This window comes from Nelumbo nucifera, chromosome 1 (genome assembly GCF_055504915.1).
Source record: "Nelumbo nucifera cultivar China Antique chromosome 1, China Antique-T2T, whole genome shotgun sequence".
NCBI lineage: Eukaryota > Viridiplantae > Streptophyta > Magnoliopsida > Proteales > Nelumbonaceae > Nelumbo > Nelumbo nucifera.
Window position 1 is genome coordinate 208,047,765 of NC_142649.1, and position 19,617 is coordinate 208,067,381.

General features: G+C 41.3%; 1 protein-coding gene across 6 annotated transcripts in view; it reads left to right on the forward strand.

Moving 5' to 3' along the window:
- The window catches only part of LOC104610355 (uncharacterized), a 30,277-nt gene extending 11,790 nt beyond the window's left edge, over positions 1-18,487 (forward strand). The window contains exons 3-6 of one of the 6 annotated variants that reach the window (XM_010276921.2): positions 1,630-1,723; positions 16,847-16,927; positions 17,023-17,162; positions 18,080-18,487. In XM_010276921.2, the coding sequence (XP_010275223.1) occupies positions 1,630-1,723; positions 16,847-16,927; positions 17,023-17,160 (313 nt within the window). In that variant the 3' untranslated portion in view covers positions 17,161-17,162; positions 18,080-18,487. The other 5 variants (XM_010276918.2, XM_010276920.2, XM_010276919.2 and 2 more) reach the window with 5 other exon arrangements.
- Positions 18,488-19,617: the final 1,130 nt, after the last annotated feature.

The window sequence follows — 19,617 nt, forward strand, 5'->3', positions numbered from 1 at the left end:
GATCGACAGGGGTGTCTCTACAATTTTCGTAAACTGGAGACCCTTCTAAATCATTACTTGGGGGTATGTCTTTAACCCCAAGGTCCCACGTGGGATTGCAGTCTGGGCTTGATTTGGCAGTTTGAGAAATCTTTGTGTTTGAGGGTTTGGGTACTGTTCATCTTCTTCTGTTCACAGATTGTTGTAGTTTCTGCCTGGGCTGTTCATTGGTTTCTCTCGTGCAAGGATGTCACAATCAGCATTGTTTGTTTCTTCGTCTTCAAAGGTTCATGACGTCCCTGCCTCTGGTCTGCACCTGTTTGAGGAGTTCGTGAAGGGCATCAATATGCAGTACATGCATAGTCAGATTGCTTCTCTTGAGAAGAAGCAATTGGAGCTACCATTGCTGTGAATGGTGAGTTTGAAACCATTTTTGGAAGAAAATAGTCTATCATTGCTGTGAATCAGATAGGGATCATTATACAAATGGGCAGATTGGGTCTTGAGTAGTCCCATTTTCTGTAAGTTCCTTAGGAAAACCGGCCTTCTTTTGGCTGCAGATTGCTTCAGGGAGATGGAAAAGAGGAGGGGGTGGAGTTTATGGAACCGTTGTTGGCCCATTGGTCTCCTGGTACCCACACACTACCATTATGACATTCGAATCCAATAGCCTTCTTAGAGGGGGTAATGATAGAGTGCAATGTTTTAGGCTACCTAAAATGCCATTATCCAATGTTTTATGCCTCCTCTTTATTGGAATTTAGGGCCATCTTTTGCAGTGATTTAAAAGGTGCGCCTAGGAACACAGGCGAGGCGCATTTTGGGGTATGTGCCTCGCCTAGGTCGAGGTGCATCCCTTTCAAAAGGTGCACGCCTGTCCGGGCTTGCCTCGAGAGGCGTAGTACAAAGGCGACTCATAGAATCAACAAGAAAAAGAGATTAAGGAGAAAAAGAGATTGTGGGTTTTACATCCTTGAAAATGCTTTATATGTTTTCTTTTATTTTAAAATTTTCATTTGAACACGCTTTACATGTTATGTTTATGTATTTTAATTTTAGATAATAGGTTTTCTAAAACATTTATTTTGAAATTTAAGTTTATATTTTTTATTAACATTATGTTTAATATTTTTTGATTTTTTTGCATTTTTAAAAATTTTTGGCATTTTTTTGAATTTTCTGACTTTTTTTATTTTTTACCTTTTTTTTTTTGTAATTTTGCGCCTTGCTTAAAAGGCGCGCGCCTCACCTTGCACCTTGCACCTCAGGTGCAAATTAACCCTTGCGCTTTTTTTGCGCCTTGTGCTTTTAAACACTGATCTTTTGTACTGTTTCTTTGGGAATCTATGATTCGTTTAGACTCTTGCTCACCTTGGCTTTATATTTTATAAAACCTTGGTTCTCGTTTATTGTTCTCTCTGTATCTGTATTATAAATTTCTTGGTTAACTTAAAAAAATTGAGTGGGTGGGGTGTGGCTCTAGCCAACCATGTTGATTGTGATTAGGAGATTGACTTACAGCTTTGTTGTGTTTTTTTTTTTTTTTTTTTTAATCTTTGCAGGTTTGAACTTCTAAAAAGCATCTTGTGTGCTTGTTTTGATTCTCTGCATTAATGGTTTTTGTTCCTCATATTTTGTTCTTTAATGCAGTGATGGTGGAAAAGTTGATGGTGGTGATTTTCTTGCTGGCTTTCTTCTAGGAGGTGCTGTGTTTGGAACATTAGCATATATCTTTGCTCCTCAGGTGATTAGACTTAATCCATTTATTAGATTTCTTTGGACAAGATACAAAAGAAGGAACCATAGCCCCACTCCCCCAAATAAACAAAAAAAGAAAAACATTTGAATTCTCAGTATTTTTCTGTCCTTTCTGTAAAATGAATAGCCCATGTTGTGAAGATTGATGACCATGTTGATTGCTCATGCATGGCTTTGTTTCAAGAGAAAGTATACCATCATCATTATCATCATCTAAGCTTTGTCCCAACTATATATTATCAATTATCAAATATTTCATGGTTTCAACTACTTCCATATCATCTATATATTTTTCATATTTGCACACATGAACCGAAGTATATTAGAAATCATGTGCTATATGAAGTGTAATGGATTTTTCTGCTCTGCATACCCCAGTCTCCATGCCAGACTAGTCTTATCACTAGCATACATTCCTATGTGAAGTTGTTAGATGGACAGCCATCCTTTTCCTTTTTCTGGTTGTCAGCTCTCATTTCTCATTGTTATTGGGGGGTGGGGGGGGGGAGGGGTGTTAACTCTCCTTTGCAATTGTGGTCTAATAAGTAATAATTGGATAAAGGCGATGGAATTTAAAAATAAGAAGCCGATGGATTTCTACCCCTTCTGAACTAGTTTTTTTTTGGTTTTGTGTATTCTGCACTTTCTTTTGTGCTGGTGTTTCTTGCAGTGTTTCTTGATGAGAACTGTTAGTGGTGTTAGTGAAGGGGTATTTCAGTCTTTGTACTTGTTGAGAATGCTGATGTTTACTGTTATATTAGTTCGAGTGCCTCTTACTTAAAGAAGGGCACTCAAGTCTTTTCCAATAAGTTAATAATATAATAACAGGTCTGGCCGAATCAAGGGATTAACTTTTTTCCCTAATTCGAACCAGCCTTTCTCTCTTCTCTCTCTTCTCTCTTTTCTTCTTTCCTCTCCTACTTCTTGCTATCTACTTTACTCTACAGTCAACGAACAAGACAGAATTCTATGGCAGGTCAAACTTCAACATGGTATCAGAGCTAGGTTCACCAAATCAGACTTGCTAGAATTCTGCCTTCTGCGCATTCGAATTAGGGTTTCACTTGGGGTTCTCAGTTGTGAGTTGGAGACTGGGAAAAGGGCTGAAAAGGAGTGATCGCCCTCTTCCCTAGGAGGTCTCTATGCCTCCGATTGTGTCGTTGGTGATTGGTTGCTGTGGTTTCTAAGCCCTAGTTAGGGCTGGTACGTGTGGTGCAGTGGTGTCTCAGCCCTTCGTATGGTTGGCCTTCAGGCAATGAGGTAAAGTTTTTTTTATATATTTTTTTTTGGAATACATGAGAGGTGTAGTACAGTTCGCATGATGGGTTTTCAGATTGCAGTATGCTAGGGTTTATGCTAGGGTTTATTCTGGTTTGTGTGTGATTCGAATGGCAATAGTGTCTACTGAATGGTGAAGCTCCCTATAGTTGTGGATTAATGTTGGTGGTGTTACAAGTGTGGTTTTCAGCTTTTGATATCGCTGAAATCAGTGTGTAGACCTCGGTGAGTAGGGGTTGTGGTGTTGTAGTTTTCAGCATTTAATACTGCTGAAATCAGTGTACAGATTTCGGTGAGTAGGGTTTGTGGTGTTGCAGTTCTCAGCTGTTGAAATCAGTGTGCAGATTTCGGTGAAGTGTCTGTGTGTAGTGTGCAGTGTGTAGTGCTCCTAACTCGGTGCTCAGAATTAAGGGAGTTCGGCAATGGCAGATAACAGTGATAGTAAACCTAGTGTCATGATATCTACTGACTACCTGAATGTCCAAATGACCTCCATTAAACTGAATGGAGAGAATTATGTCCCTTGGGCCAAGTCTGTAGAGGTTTTTCTGAAGGCGAAGAAGAAAGTGAAGCATATAAGAGAGGAGAAACCCCCCGCTAATTCTCAGGAGTATGAAGACTGGGAACAGGAAGATGCACAGATCATTACATGGTTGTGGAACAGTATGGAACCCAAAATCAGTGTGAACTTCATGTTTCTTGACACAGCCAAAGAGGTGTGGGATCATGCTAAGAAACTGTATTCAGGTCAGGATAATACCACTAGGGTATATCAACTGTATCAGGAATACTTCAATCTGCAACAGGGAAATCAGAGCCTTGAGGAGTACTATGCCAATGTGAGGAATATCCGTAATGAGTTAAATGTCTATCATCCTCTCACTTCAGATGTCAAAGTTCAACAGCAACAGCGAGAGCAGCTTGATGTGACACGGTTTCTGGTGGGGCTGAAGTCTGAGTATGAACCTGTACGAGCCCAGATACTAGGGGGATCTGCTCTTCCATCTTTAGAGGAGGTGTTTGCTCGTCTTCGGAGGGCTTCCATTGGATCTATGGACTCTAATGTCTCCGATAAATCAGCATTTGCAGTGTCAAGAGGCCGAGGTGGCAGAAGTGGGACTCGAGGAACCCAGCCTGGCAGGAGTGGTAGTGGTGGATCTACACATATCCGTGGTGGTGGTCGTACTGGAGGCAGAGATTCAGGGGGAGCTCGTGGTAGAGGACGTGGCTCGGGTCCACGGAAGTGTACTCACTGTGGTTTGGATGGACATACCATTAACTACTGCTATGACTTACATGGTCCTCCCTTGACGTGGGCCAACCATGCCATGACTAGCGACACCAGTTTCAGCTCTACACAGGAGAAACGATCAGCTGACCCGATGCCTTCTACTCCCTCAGATGGTCCAGGCAAGGAGATGGTGAGTGTTCCTCGTGATGAGTATGAGAGGTTTGTTCAATCCAAGTCGCAGCAGAACACAGCTTCCTTTGCACACTCAGGTATGGCTTGTTTGGCATCCACACCCAACCCCTGGATTATTGACTCTGGAGCCTCCGATCACATGACGGGAACTCCAGGTGTGTTTTCATCTCTCACTCATTGCTCAACATCACAATCTGTTACCCTTGCTAATGGCTCCACGTCATCTATCTGTGGTGTTGGTAATGTTGACCTAGACCCTGTATCCCTATCCTCTGTTTTATATGTACCTAAGCTTCCATTTAATCTTATGTCTGTTAGTAAGCTGACCAAGTCCCTTAAGTGCTCCATCACTTTTTACCCTTCTATGTGTGTTTTTCAGGATCTCAAGACGGGGATGAAGATTGGTGGAGGGCATGAAGCCGGTGGACTGTATTATCTTGATGGTGGTGGACGAACATCAACGGCTCTTCAGTCATCCATTTCTCCTCTCTAGTGGCACTGTAGATTTGGTCATCCTTCGCTGAAAGTGTTGCAGTCCTTAGTCCCTTCATTGAGTCTACTTTCTGTTTTAGATTGTGAGTCTTGTCAATTTGGGAAACACCATCGTGTTCCCTTTCGTTCTAGGGTCGATAACCGTGTGTCGAGTCTTTTTTCTTTAATTCATTCAGATGTTTGGGGTCCTTATAAAGTGATGTCATATAATGGATACCGATATTTTGTTATTTTTGTTGATGACTGTTCAAGAATGACGTGGCTCTATTTAATGAAAGAAAGAAGTGAATTATTTTCCATCTTCCAGAAATTTTATGCTGAGATCCGCAATCAATTTGGTGTTCACATCAAAATTTTCCGTTCTGATAATGGTCGTGAATACTTGTCTTCATCTTTTCGAGAATACTTGGATCAACATGGCATTATACACCAAACTTCATGTACCTATACTCCGCAACAAAATGGGGTTGCTGAGAGAAAGAACCGCCATCTTGTAGAAACGGCACGCTCCCTCATGCACCACATGAATGTTCCCAAAACTTTTTGGAGCGATGCAATGCTCACCTCTTGTTTCTTAATTAATTGGATGCCCACGTCTATCCTTGATGGTCGTTCTCCTTTTAGTGTCTTATTCCCCAACATGTCTCCGTTTCCGCTTTCTCCTCGGGTATTTGGGTGTTTCTGCTTCGTTCATAATCTGAGTCCCGGGACTGACAAGTTAGATGCACGTTCCGTGAAGTGTATATTCCTTGGTTATTCCCGAACTCAGAAAGGGTACAAGTGTTATCATCCTAGTTCTCGTCGTTCCTTGGTATGTGCTGATGTTACATTCTTCGAGTCTACTCCGTTCTTCGTGGGGTCCGGTGCTGTTGCTTCCCCCACATCACCACCTCCTCTTCCTCTTCCTGTGGCTGATCCACCTCCTCTGGTTCCAGTCATGCCTACGTCCTTGCCTCCGGTGCCACCATTGGTTGACCGTCCACCCATCCGTCACGTGTATACACATCGCCCACATGTACCGGCTGCAACTCCTCCAGCTTCATCACCGTCGACAGATCCAGCTCCAGCTCCGACACCAGCCTCCGACCTAGATCTTCCTGTTGCCTTACGGAAAGGTAAGCGTACTTGCACTCTTCACCCTATTTCCAATTTTGTTTCACTTACCCACCTCTCCGCTTCCCATCGCCAGTTCATATCTTTGTTATCCTCCGTGGTTGTTCCTAAGGATGTGCAGGAAGCCCTTACCTCTCCAGAGTGGTGCCGTGCTATGGAAGAAGAGCTCTCTGCTTTGCATCATAATCACACTTGGGATCTCACCGCTCTTCCTCCTGGGAAGCAGGCTGTCGGTTGTAAGTGGGTGTATAGTGTTAAGTACTTGCCAGATGGTCGTGTTGAGCGCCTGAAGGCGCGGCTGGTTGCCAAAGGGTACTCCCAAACCTATGGCATTGACTACACGGAGACGTTCTCCCCAGTTGCTAAGATAGGGTCAGTTCGTGTCGTCATCTCTCTTGCAGCTATGTCTGGTTGGCCTCTCCATCAGCTCGATATCAAAAATGCCTTTTTGCATGGGGATTTGCTCGAGGAGGTCTACATGGAGCAACCACCCGGGTTTGTTGCTCAGGGGGAGGATGGTAAGGTATGCAGACTTAAGAAGGCTATTTATGGACTTAAACAGTCCCCTCGAGCATGGTTTGGTAGGTTCAGTGAGGTGGTCAAGAAGTTTGGTATGAAACAGTGCCAAGTTGATCACTCTGTCTTCAGTCTTGACTCTTCGGCAGGTAAAATAATATTGGTGGTGTATGTGGATGATATCGTTGTGGCTGGGAATGATAAAATGGGCATTGACAGATTGAAGGCATTCATACAGGAACACTTTCAGACAAAGGACCTTGGCAAGTTGAAATACTTTTTGGGCATAGAGGTAGCAAGATCTAAGCATGGCATTAATTTGTGCCAGAGGAAATATGTGCTTGATTTACTGGAAGAAACAGGATTGTTGGGTACTAAACCGGCTGAGACACCTATGGAAACAAATACGAGGCTGAGCAGTGATATAGGTGAAGTGTTTGAAGAGCCTGGCAGATACCGACGACTTGTAGGCAAACTAAACTATCTAACCATTACTCGGCCAGATATTTCATTTGCGGTTAGTGTGGTGAGTCAGTTCATGCAGAAACCTTTGGTCCCACATTGGAATGTAGTGCTAAGGATTGTGAGATATCTGAAAGGAGCTCCTGGTCGTGGTTTGCTGTACAGAAGTGGTGGAAAACTGGTAGTAGAAGGATACACCGATGCAGATTGGGCAGGTTCTATGTCTGATAGACGATCTACCACAGGCTATTGCACCTTTCTGGGGGGTAACCTGGTAACATGGAAAAGTAAGAAGCAAACAGTTGTGGCAAGAAGCAGTGCAGAAGCAGAATATAGGGCCATGGCACATACTGCTTGTGAACTAGTGTGGCTGAGGAACCTTCTACAGGAGATAGGATATGACATCAGTACTCCAATGAAGCTCTATTGTGACAATCAGGTAGCGGTTCATATCTCTTCCAATCCAGTGTTTCATGAAAGAACCAAGCACATCGAAGTTGACTGTCATTTTGTGCAACCACTGTTTTAAACCAGTGGAAAAAGTGAACAAAACGAAGGAGGAAACTGATTAACTCACCTTGAGTTACAGGAATGTAACGGAACGATGGAGGGCTGTTGTTCTCTCCTCTGCCTCAGTTTGATTCAGTAGAAGATCAAGACTGTAATCAGTCTTGAATCCTAATAGGTTTTAGGTTTACAAAACAGAAGAAAAGTGAAAGAAAAGAGAAGGAATAGAAGAGAAACAGAAGAACACATGGGGTTGAAAGGAGGGACAGATTCTAACAGATCTGCCACCACCACTCTCTTATTATTTATAGGTTATGTTCAGTACATAATGGAAAGGACAGATCTGCCCTTAGTACTTACATGATAAATAAAGTAAATAAAAACTGAAATAAATAACAATTGAATTAACAAACTGACCCAAACTGACACTACTATAACTGAAACAAATAACTACACATGCTGTCCTACGAACACAGTGGGGACCACTGCTGTGGGGCCCACATCAGTGTTCTCTACATTCCCCCTCAAGTTGGGAGTAGATATCTATCATTCCCAACTTAGATAGGTCTGTCTCTAACTTCTTCCTTGGTACAGCCTTGGTGAGGATATCCGCAAGCTGCATATTAGATGTGATATACGGAAGACACACTTCTTGTGATGTGACCCTCTCTCGCACAAAATGTCGATCAACTTCGATATGTTTAGTTCTGTCATTCTGCACTAGGTTGTGGGCTATATTAATAGCTGCCTGATTATCACAATACAGCATTAAGGGCTTTTCATAGTCAATACCCAACTCTTCAAATAGTGACCTCAACCATAAGATTTCAGCCACTCCGTTAGCCATTGACCTGTATTCCGCTTCAGCACTGGAGCGGGAAACACCACTCTGCTTCTTACTCCTCCAAGAGACAAGGTTACCTCCCACAAGGGCACAATATCCAGAGGTAGACCTTCTGTCATCAACACTCCTAGCCCAATCGGCATCTGTATAGACCTCCACCCTCATGTGATTATTGTTCTTGAGCAGTATACCTCTACCCGGGCATCTCTTCAAATATGCTAATATTCTCTCTGCCGCAAGAAGATGAGAAGTTCTAGGGGAGTGCATGTACTGGCTAACAACACTAACTTCATAACTGATATCTGGCCGAGTGAGGCAGAGATATAGGAGCTTTCCAACCAACCGTTGGAACATAACTTTGTCTTCAAGAGGCTCCCCGCCCTCTGCACTAATCTTGTGATTTTGTTCAATGGGTGTATCAGCAGGCTTAACACCCAACTTTCCAGTTTCCGCCAACAGATCTAGAACATATTTTCTCTAAGAGATAAAAATCCCCTGCTTGGATCTAGCAACCTCAATACCCAAAAAGTACCGTAGTGCACCAAGATCTTTCACCTCAAACTCTTGATGAAGGAGCTGTTTGAGGGACTCAATCTCATGGCTGTCATTTCCTATCACCACAATATCATCAACATATACTGCAAGTAGTGTCAGAGAGGACTCCACCCTCTTGATGAATAGTGTATGATCTGACTGGGCCTGTACATAACCAAACTTTCCAAGGGCTAATTTGAACCTATCAAACCAGGCTCTAGGTGACTGCTTCAAACCATACAATGCCTTGTTCAGTCGGCAAACCTTCTTACCTGTCTCTGTATCATAGAATCCAGGAGGCAACTGCATGTAGACCTCTTCCTGTAAGTCTCCATTCAGAAAGGCATTTTTAACATCCATCTGGAACAAGGGCCAAGAATGATTTGCTGCAAGGGATAACAGAACTCGGATGGTGGTCATCTTGGCTACTGGGGCAAAGGTCTCCAAGTAGTCTATACCATAAGTCTGAGTGAACCCCTTTGCAACCAGCCAAGCTTTGTACCTTTCAATGGAGCCATCAACATTATGCTTCACAGTGAACACCCATCTGCATCCCACCGGTTTCTTTCCTTTTGGTGGGTCAACCAGTGCCCAAGTATTATTCTTCAACAGGGCATCCATTTCGACTTGCATTGCATATTTCCATTCTGGAACTGATAAGGCTTCTTGCACTGTTCTTGGAATAGGGACATCGGCAATGGAAGTGAGATAGGACTGGTAAGATGGAGATAGACGATCATAGGATAAGAACTGTGAGATGCTGTGAGCTGTAGAAGTCGTGCAATGTCGTTTCCCTTTGCGAATGACAATAGGGAGATCAAGGTCATCCACAATAGGGGAAGTGGCAACAGTGGGAGGTGTCTCAATAGGCTCTGGATTTGGAGCCGCAGAAGGGACTGGAGCTGGCCGGGACTGCTGATGACTAGGATCAACCTGCCTGCATCGTCTGTGATAGACTCTCAACTCCTGCTCCCTCTGACCACCCTCACCACTACAGCCTTCACTACCCAGTGGAATAGGTAAAGGAACAACCCCACTCAAAATGGCCCCACTTCCACCATCCCCATTTCCACTCTCACTGCTCTCCCCCTGAGGAAAGAAACTCAAAACAGCCCCACTCTCACTGCTCTCCCCCTGAGGAGAAACCCTAGGATAATAGGGTGTCTCCTCAAAGAAGGTGACATCCATGGAGACAAACCTTTTCCCTGAAATCGGATCATAGCAGCAATAACCCTTTTGAGTTTGTGCATAACCGAGGAAAATGCATTTTGAGGCCTTAGGCTCAAACTTGGAATGATGAGGCTCGAGAAGCTGAACGAAACAGGTACAACCAAAGGTTTTAAGGGGAACAATGAACAATTCCTCGTCTGAGTATAGAAGGGAAAATGGGGTTTTCATATCAAGAACCCGGGAAGGAACTCGATTAATGAGATAAACTGTCGTGAGGATAGCATCACCCCAAAAGCGAATAGGTACATTGGAGGTAAACATAATGCTTCTAGCCACCTCCAAGATATGCCTATTCTTCCTTTCGGCAACACCGTTCTACTGTGGTGTATAAGGGCAAGTGCTCTGGTGAATAACTCCATGGCTAAGAAGGTAGGAGGTCAATGGCTGAGCAAAGTATTCCTTTGCATTATCAGATCTAAGGACTTTGATTTTGGCCCCAAATTGAGTGAGAATCATCTGATGGAAGTTTTGGGTCAGAGCAGGAACCTCATCCCGAGAACGCATAAGATAGACCCAAGAAAAGCGGGTATGGTCATCAACAAACAGTAGAAAATATCTGTACCCACCCATAGAAGAGATATGATATGGCCCCCAAACATCAGTATGCACAATATCAAAAGAGGAATTACTCCTTTTATTACTTAAAGAATAAGAGGTTCTACAATGTTTGGCAAACTCACAACTCTCACACCTCAACTTTGATAACTCAACAGACTCAAATAAAGCAGGAAACAGACTCTTCAAAGACTTAAAAGACAAATGACCTAATCAATTATGCCAAAGCATAACCGGACTCACAGACTGGGAAACAAAAGACTTCTTGTCCACTGACTCCTCCCGACAAGAACTCTCTCCAAGCAGATAGATCCCGTTCGTCTCACGGCCAGTCCAATCACCTTCCTCGTCTCCAAGTCCTGAAAAACACATCGGTCAGGGAAAAAGGTTACTGAACAGTTCATGTGTTTGGTAATACTACTAACTGAAAGCAGGTTAGTATCAAGCTTAGGAACATGCAAGACAGAAGATAAAGAGATAGTATCCGATAGCTTGATGTCCCCCTTGCCTGAAATGGGAACAAGAGAGCCATCAGCAATGGATACTCTATCTCGGCCAGGGGACAAGTGATAAGAAGTGAACAGTGATGGCAAGGTAGTCATATGGTCGGATGCACCTGAATCTATTACCCAGTAGTGGTCAGTATTACCTGGAGCTGAAGCATGGTAAGCTGAGGCTCGAGTACCTGAATGTGCAAATGCAGATGTGGCAGGAGCTGATGGTGACTGAGATGGCTGAGCTGAACTCCCAACTTCCTTTTCCAACTGTATGAGGGCAGCCCGAACAACGGCTAAAGTCTCTAGGGATGTGCCTGATGAGGATGCTGAATCAGTGTTCACGGCCACATGAGCATTACCCTTCTTATTTCTTAGTTTTGCTGGGACCAAGTGAGGATGTAGCTTCCAACAAGTATCTTTTGTGTGCTTGGGTTTCTTGCAATGTTCACATACCAGATCCCGTTTATCTTCCTTCTTCCGGTCCCTTTCTGGATCACCCCCTGACTTAGGTTTAATAGCTGTCAGGGCTGGGAAAGGGGGCTGAGGCTGCATCATGACTTTCCTCCTGGTCTCTTCATTATGCACCAGGGAGTATGCTTGAGAAAGGGTCACACTATCTCTTGTCAATATCTGTTGTCGCACAATGTCATATTCTGAATTCAAACCAGCCAGAAACTCAAATACCCTATTCGTCTCGACTTGCTTTCTGTGAGTCTGTGCATCTTTGGGACTCTCCCACTCAAGGGTCTCTAGATGGTCAATCTCATTCCATAAGGATTTCACGGTAGAGAAGTAGACAGAAACTGACTTCTCTCCTTGTTTAAGGTTGTTCACCTCACACTTAAGTTCATAGGCTCTGGCAACATTAAGGGGTTGGAATAGGTTTCTTTCACAACATCCCATATCTCTTTTGCTGTCTTTGCCCACAAGTAATTTCGGCTGATATGTGGCTGCATAGAATTACACAGCCATGCCATAACCAAATAGTTCTCTTGAACCCACTTGGTGTATGTTGGGTCTTCCTTGGAAGGTTCTTTCACATCTCCCAAGAGGTAACCCAGTTTTCCCCTTCTTCCAATAGCCATCATGGCTGATTGAGCCCACTCCAAGTAATTTGACCCATCAAATCTCATAGTTGTAATCTGAAACCCGGTTTCAGATACACTACCATAACTGTTGTTTCCAAAACTACTTTCTCCCTGACCCTTAAACTCCATCTTTGATCAAGAATCAGTGGCTACAAACTGTTAGAGCCACTATACCAGAAAACAGAGTGAAATCAAGCAGGTCTGAAATCTGATCTGAAACCAACACAAATCTGATCTGATTTGAAATCTGATTTGAAACCAACCCAAATCTGATCTGAAATCAATCGCCTATCACAGTATATGCAAGAAATCAACTCAAATCTGATCTGAAATCAATCGGCATGCACAGTACCAGGCAGCCTGTCAAGGTTTTATCCTCTAGAAGAGCAATCTGAGATGCTGTTTTCTGAAATCACTACTGTGGGGCCCACTGCTGCGAGAGCAGAATTAGGGTTTCAACTGTAGGTCTGAATTAAGTGCTCAGCTGCACTCTCCAAGCAGTCCGCACAAGTGGGACTTGTCGTAGGGTCAATATAAAACCCTAAAATTGATCACCTCTGAGAGGGGGGGGTGTTCGGCCCAACAGTCAAACCCTAGAAACAAACTTAAAACAGTTCGGCCTCTCCTTCTAGATAGGTCCAACCTATCTCGACTGATTGCAGTCTCTGAAACTAAATAAAAAAGACTTACTTATGGATTTCGGTTTACTGCCTTCCAGGGTTACCTGAACCCTAACCTTCGCTGCTTCTTCCTGATTACCAACTCTCTGCAAGCCGCGGCAAGTCCTCGACTGCTGCAAACCTCTCCTGGTAATCTCCAAGATTCAGCCACCGAATACTTCTTCATAAGCTTCCAGCCCTAGCTAGTCCTCATGTGGTCGGCTGGACTAGACACACATGAGAAGCCCTAGATAGGCTCTGATACCAAGTAGAAGATCAAGACTGTAATCAGTCTTGAATCCTAACAGGTTTTAGGTTTACAAAACAGAAGAAAAGTGAGAGAAAAGAGAAGGAATAGAAGAGAAACAGGAGAACACAAGGGGTTGAAAGGAGGGACAGATTCTAACAGATCTGCCGCTGCCACTCTCTTATTATTTATAGGTTATGTTCAGTACATAATGGAAAGGACAGATCTGCCCTTAGTACTTACATGATAAATAAAGTAAATAAAAACTGAAATAAATAACAATTGAATTAACAAACTGACCCAAACTGACACTACTATAACTGAAACAAATAACTACACATGCTGTCCTACGAACACAGTGGGGACCACTGCTATGGGGCCCACATCAGTGTTCTCTACAGATTCTTTTGTCAAAGTGAAATCCTTGAGATTATTTTGTTTTTACTTGCAACAAAAACATGATAACATGCAACATGTCCTATTATAAAAACTAAAACCAACCAATAAAATATTATATACTTTATATTATTTTTATGTAATAAATATTGTATATTATATATGTGTTTCAGTCCCCTAAGCTTGCACCTAATACATTTTTTCTTGGCGTTTGGGCGAGGCGCTCTTTGAAAAGCGCCTAGTCGCCTAGGCGCGACAACTAGGGGTCAAGGTTTCAGAAAGATGTAATAAAAATAAACAGGAACAAAAGAAATATTTAATGAGTAACAATGAAAAAAATTGATTGAAGATGACTGGAAACAAAATACATGAGGGAGAAGATGGCAATGCTTTGAGTCTCTTGTTAAATGGCTGGCATTGGAAATTGTTGTTTTACAATTATCTTTCAATGGGAGAGGTGGAGGAAGGGGCATATTTTTATGAAGACATTCTTTTCATAAATACTTATCAAAGAAAAAGACATCTTTATTTTGGTTTAATATCATTATCATCTAAGCCTTCTCCCAACTATACGGAGTTGACCACATGAGTTCTGTTTCGCTATTCCATTCTGTTCAGTGCCATATCCACATTAAATTATGGGCGCATAAATCATTTCTTATTACTTCCACCCAAGTCCTCTTCAGTCTGCCCCTAGCTCTTCTAGCCCCTTTAACTTGTTAACAAATCACTTTTTGTAACACTTGCTTAGGTGGCATTCTATGCACATTACCAAACCATCTCAATACATTTAATATCAAGTGTTAAATTTAAATACAATCTGATAGGGGGTGGATGGTTTACACTGGTCATTGTAAGGGATGCTTGACATCAGTGTAAATGCTTATCATTCTTTTTTATTTGCAATAAAATTCTGTTACCAATCAAAGCAAAAGTAGTTAATGAAAGGCTGTGGAACAGAGACATGGGATAATAATTTCTTCATAACCACATAATTTTTAAAAGAAAAGGAGGGCATGGTTCACAATATTGACAAGATTAGCAAAATTTCCCCATTTTGCTTGCTGGCAATACTAAATTTTCCAACAATCTTCTTTTCCTAATACCTTCTATATTTTGTCAATAGTTCAAGGGAGGAGGGCATGGTTCACAATATTGACAAGATTCGTTGAAATTTCCCCATTTTGCTGGGTAGCAATGCAAAAATTTTCAAGAATCTTTTTTCCCTAACATCTCCTATATTTTTCCAATACTTTGGTGACATTTCAGATTTTATTCATGGAATATATGTTTGAGGTTTAAAAGTTTTAGAATATTATTAGAAACTTTCCATTTCTTCATTAATACATGGTTCACAATATCAACCCCATTCTGCTTGGTGGCAATACAAAACTTTCCAAGAATCTTTTTTATTTTCCTAATACCTCCTATACTTTGCCAATAAATATTGGGGGAAGGAGGGACAGTTCACAATATCGGTGAAATTTCCCCATTTTTCTCTGTGGCAGTATGAAATTTTCCATGAGTATCTTCTCCATCTCCTATATTTGGCCAATAACAATGATATTTCAGATTTCACTGATAGGCTATATTATTAGAAACTTTCCAATTTTTCATTAAAATCACCACATTTTTCTAAATCTTTTCTTAAAAGAACAATAGGGTTTTGGTGATTGGATGATTGGCTTTATGATTCAATTAATAAATCACTGCAGTTCAAAAGAAAATGTTTAAAGGCACACAACTACAAAAGAAGATTCTCAATCTAGTCAAAACATATGGAAACAGAAAAGACAAATTTCAAAATGGCATACATAAAGAAGATAAGATGGCCAAAAGACCAAAGGGTAAGACATAGAATGATACCTATTTAAATCTCTTAATCTTCTCTTTTTTGATTTATATAGTTGTTTGCCATGGTTTTTTGGGCCTTAACTGTGTGATTATACTTCTAATGATTCCTTGAAGGTTTATTAACTAATTTCATGGTTTTAGAAAATTAATTGAATTTTTGAATTTTCCAGATATCTTAGCAAATTTAGTGAAATATCCCTGAAATTTCCCCATCTATGCATGGCAAAATTTCCATTATTGAAATTGCAAACCATGGTTGAGGGTTGCTATTTTCCTTTAGTTGGCAATACCGTGCATAGTTGATCACCAAGTATGAGTTATTTCTAGTTCTGATAGGAGGGTAACCTCAGATTTCTAGATCCATAAGAAGGTACATTTCAAGCCTTTTCAGTGAAATTTGTGGGATTTCTAGACTGCTAGCCAAGAAAATATATTCATGGTAAAATGCCATGCTCCATGTGTAGGTCGAGCAGTGGATGGTTAACTGCCTTTTTATATTGTAGGCTTTCTGAGAATTAGGTATATAGCATGATTGTGATCTTGTGATATTGTTGTACCTGTGCATGCTCCAGAGAAGTATTGTAGACAGAGAGATCATGATCAAAAGAATACTTCTCTGCCTTTTTATATTGTAGACAGAGAGATGCATGTGTAGCTGATCTCTGGCTAGCAGTCTAGACCAGGCGACACTTCCTTTCAATATTTCTCTGGTTGCTGCCGCCCATAAGAGAGGCATAGATCTCTCTCAGTACTTCACTTATATTGATGAAACTTTCAGACGAAAAAGAAGACCAGGTGACACTTTCAATTTTCACTACAAACGGATGTCTTCAGAGAGAGATCCAATAAAATCTCTCTTGCTGGATGCACAACACAGAAAACTGGTTTGATCAGAACAGTCCAGAACCAATTGACGATGAGGATAGTTCTCAAACAGATTGGAAAAAAAAATAATGGATCAGAGAACAGCCTTCTCTGATACCATGTTAGTTCATGAGAAAGTGAAGAGACAAGAGGAAAGCCATTAGTCCAGGTCTGTTAGGGTTGATCAATCTGATCGAACCAATGGACAAGTTTGTCCTTACAAAAGAATTAAAGAAGCTGTACACTAATGTACACACCTACTAAAATACAAGAAAGAAAGATAAAATTACATAACTACCCTCCATCTTCTCTACACGAATCTGTCTCCACTTTGCAAATCCATCTTGAAAAGCTTGTCATGTACATGACAAAAAAAGTAATGGCCAATTCTTTATTCAATTGTATAGTTCAGAAAGCTGTTTTTTTTTTTTTACTTGATGCACATATTAGCTGCCTATGCTTACTTTTCCAGAATTTTCTCTTTTTAGCTGTTAGTTTGATTTGATCCTGATGAATCCAACATGATTTGTTCTTCATTGTGCTAGAGCAGATTAGGCGGTCTCTTCTAAATGAGGATGAATATGGGTTCAAAAGGGCTAAGCAACCAATATATTATGATGAAGGCTTAGAGGTAAGAACATCTCTGTTTGGATCCAGTTGAAAATATGCTTCCAAATGAAAATATGCTTTTACTTTAATTTGATTTCTTTTTAATCCAAAAAGCAGAAGACTCGGCAGACATTGAATGAAAAGATAAGCCAACTCAATTCAGCCATTGACAATGTATCTTCACGACTGAGAGGTGGAAATAATGTGGTTACAGAACCTATTGGAACTGATTCAGAAGTAGAAGCTCCAATGTGAAGGTTTGTTACCTTGTCTTCGACTTGATACCTTATCCAGTTAGCAGCTGAAGCTCAGTGTTAAATCATCTCATATAGTGCCACCAAACATATCTAATCCGTTTCCAAACTGTAATCATGTAGTTTTCCCTGGATATGATCAGATATTTTTGTGCAATTTCAATTTTCAAATCAGTTGCAAGTCACCTAGTGAAGTTGCAAAAAGTAGTAACTGGTTTAGAATTAGAGATGCAAGCCAACAAGAGGGCTTGTTTTGGAGCAGGTTAGAGGAGAGCTTCCTTTCAATATTGGTGCTTGTTTTTGCAATTTAGAGTGCATATATGGTTTTCTGTTCTTTTTGTGAATTAATGGAGTCCATGCTAGGTTTAGATTGCAACTAAGTGGTACGCAATCTGCTCCACAAAAAGAGGGGAAGTTGCAATGGGGAGCTGCATTACAGAACTTTATCCAGTATCCAGTTGACCACCTGAACCTTGCTATTAGTTGTAACGTTGCTAATTCAAAGGGGTTTTTCATCTTATTGACCCTGTTTCGTTGTTTGGCTTGTGATGGACTGAGGCAAGCTCACATTTTAGGGACCAGGCTTCTGCATCTTAGGAGGCGGTTGTGGTTGGACTCATCCTCATTTAACGAGCTATTTGTCCTGTATGGCTGCACCTATGGTCTATGGACACTCAAAAGCACAGTTTTTTTTTTTTTTTTTTCTCTTTGTTTTCTTGAGAGCTTTCTTTGATACATGGGTACCTATGACCATTATGGCTGATAAAAAGAAAAACCAAGCTCCAATATCTATTACATTGTGCTTGGCAAATTATGGTTTGATGCCAATATCTGCAGTACTACAAAAATAGAGCAATTGTGAAAAATGAAGTATCTGATCATCTGATCTGATATGCGACCATTCAAATTGGATTCTGTAGGCATGTATTGAGAAACAACGGAAGAAGAAATGTTTCTACCTTCCAGTTCCAGCCTATAGGATGGATGAAAATTTGGGATTGGCAACTCTACGGAAGTTGGCTAGAAAATCAGGAGTTTCTCGCCACTTGTGGTTTGATATGTGCTTAAGAGTAAGAAAGATTATACAAGGAATGCAGACACAGCACGGAACATCTCCTTGATGCCTCATTCTCAAGAACCATGTTATTGAGATACTGTTCTCTTGAACTTTGCGCGTAGGTACATGTTTTCTTTGTCCCTAACAGCTCAAAAGTTTCTTTCTGGGATTCTCAATGATAATGGAGCGAGGTCCTCAGCAAATCTTCCAACAGACATGGTACTGAAAATCTCAAATACAATCTACAGAATATTCTGGCAATTAACTCAAATTCGAAGCACACAATTTAAATAGAAAAGAAAAGGAAAGAAAAACTTAAATTATGCTGGATATTGAATTTAGAGAGAACCCATTGAATTAGTAAGCCATTAATTAGGTTTTACTTTAGACTTCTTTGGCTTCTTGGGCTCTACAACGAGGGGTCCCCCCCGGATGCCGTAATCTCCCCAACCCGGGTGAAGGTGGTAATCAATCCCAAGTCCTCAGAAATCAGAACCAGTGAGGGACGATACCACCAACTGAGCCAGTTGGCACCTTTAAATATTCAATTACAGACTAAACCTTGCAAATTGCTTTATTATACATGACTTTTGCCTTCTCTCGCCTGTGTGCGAGGCTTCCCTCTCACCCGATGGGTGAGTTTTCCTCACGCCTATGTGTGTGAGGTTTCTCTTTTTTTTTTTTTTTTTTTTCTCTTCTTTGATGTAACTGGTGAAGTGGGGTCACTCTATGGCGGAGAATGGAATTGAGCGGGTTTCTACTATTTTGCAAAATGCACAAGTTAAGGTGGAAACAGTCATGTTTGTGGAAGCATGGATGACTCTTCATCACGTTTTGGCTCTTTAATGTGATACTTCTAGGCCAAGGATGATGGCTTGTTTCTGTGATACTCAACCATAAGTTGATAACGCATACTTCTTCGTTGCCCAGGAGGCCAGGACTAATGATCGCCTGATAGCTTTGTCCATTGTTTTCTTTTGGGTACAAGCATTAATTCGCACTGGTAGAGAGGTTTTAGAAATGGTTATTTTCCTCCTTAATCACGAACTACCTTTTTAAGGAGCTTCTAAATTGGCAAGATAGTGGCCTTGCTCCTATTTTCAAGGCATTTCCAAAGTACGTTTTCTTCTCTGCGTTGGATTTGGTGGTACAATTTGAATTATTGGGCATCTGGCCCGTATTTGCAAGAGGAGATTTTGGGCCCTGGTGTTAAGGTTTTGCTATGGTTTAACTGTTGAATGGTTCAAACAATTCAACCGCTTGGGTCAGCGATTTGTTGACCAAATCAATGATTTTTGACAAAATAACGGTTCTGGGATAAAATAGAACTGGTCACCTGAACGGTTCCCAGTTTTTCCAGTACAACCGTCCGGTTTGAAAACCATGATAACAACAGTAGAA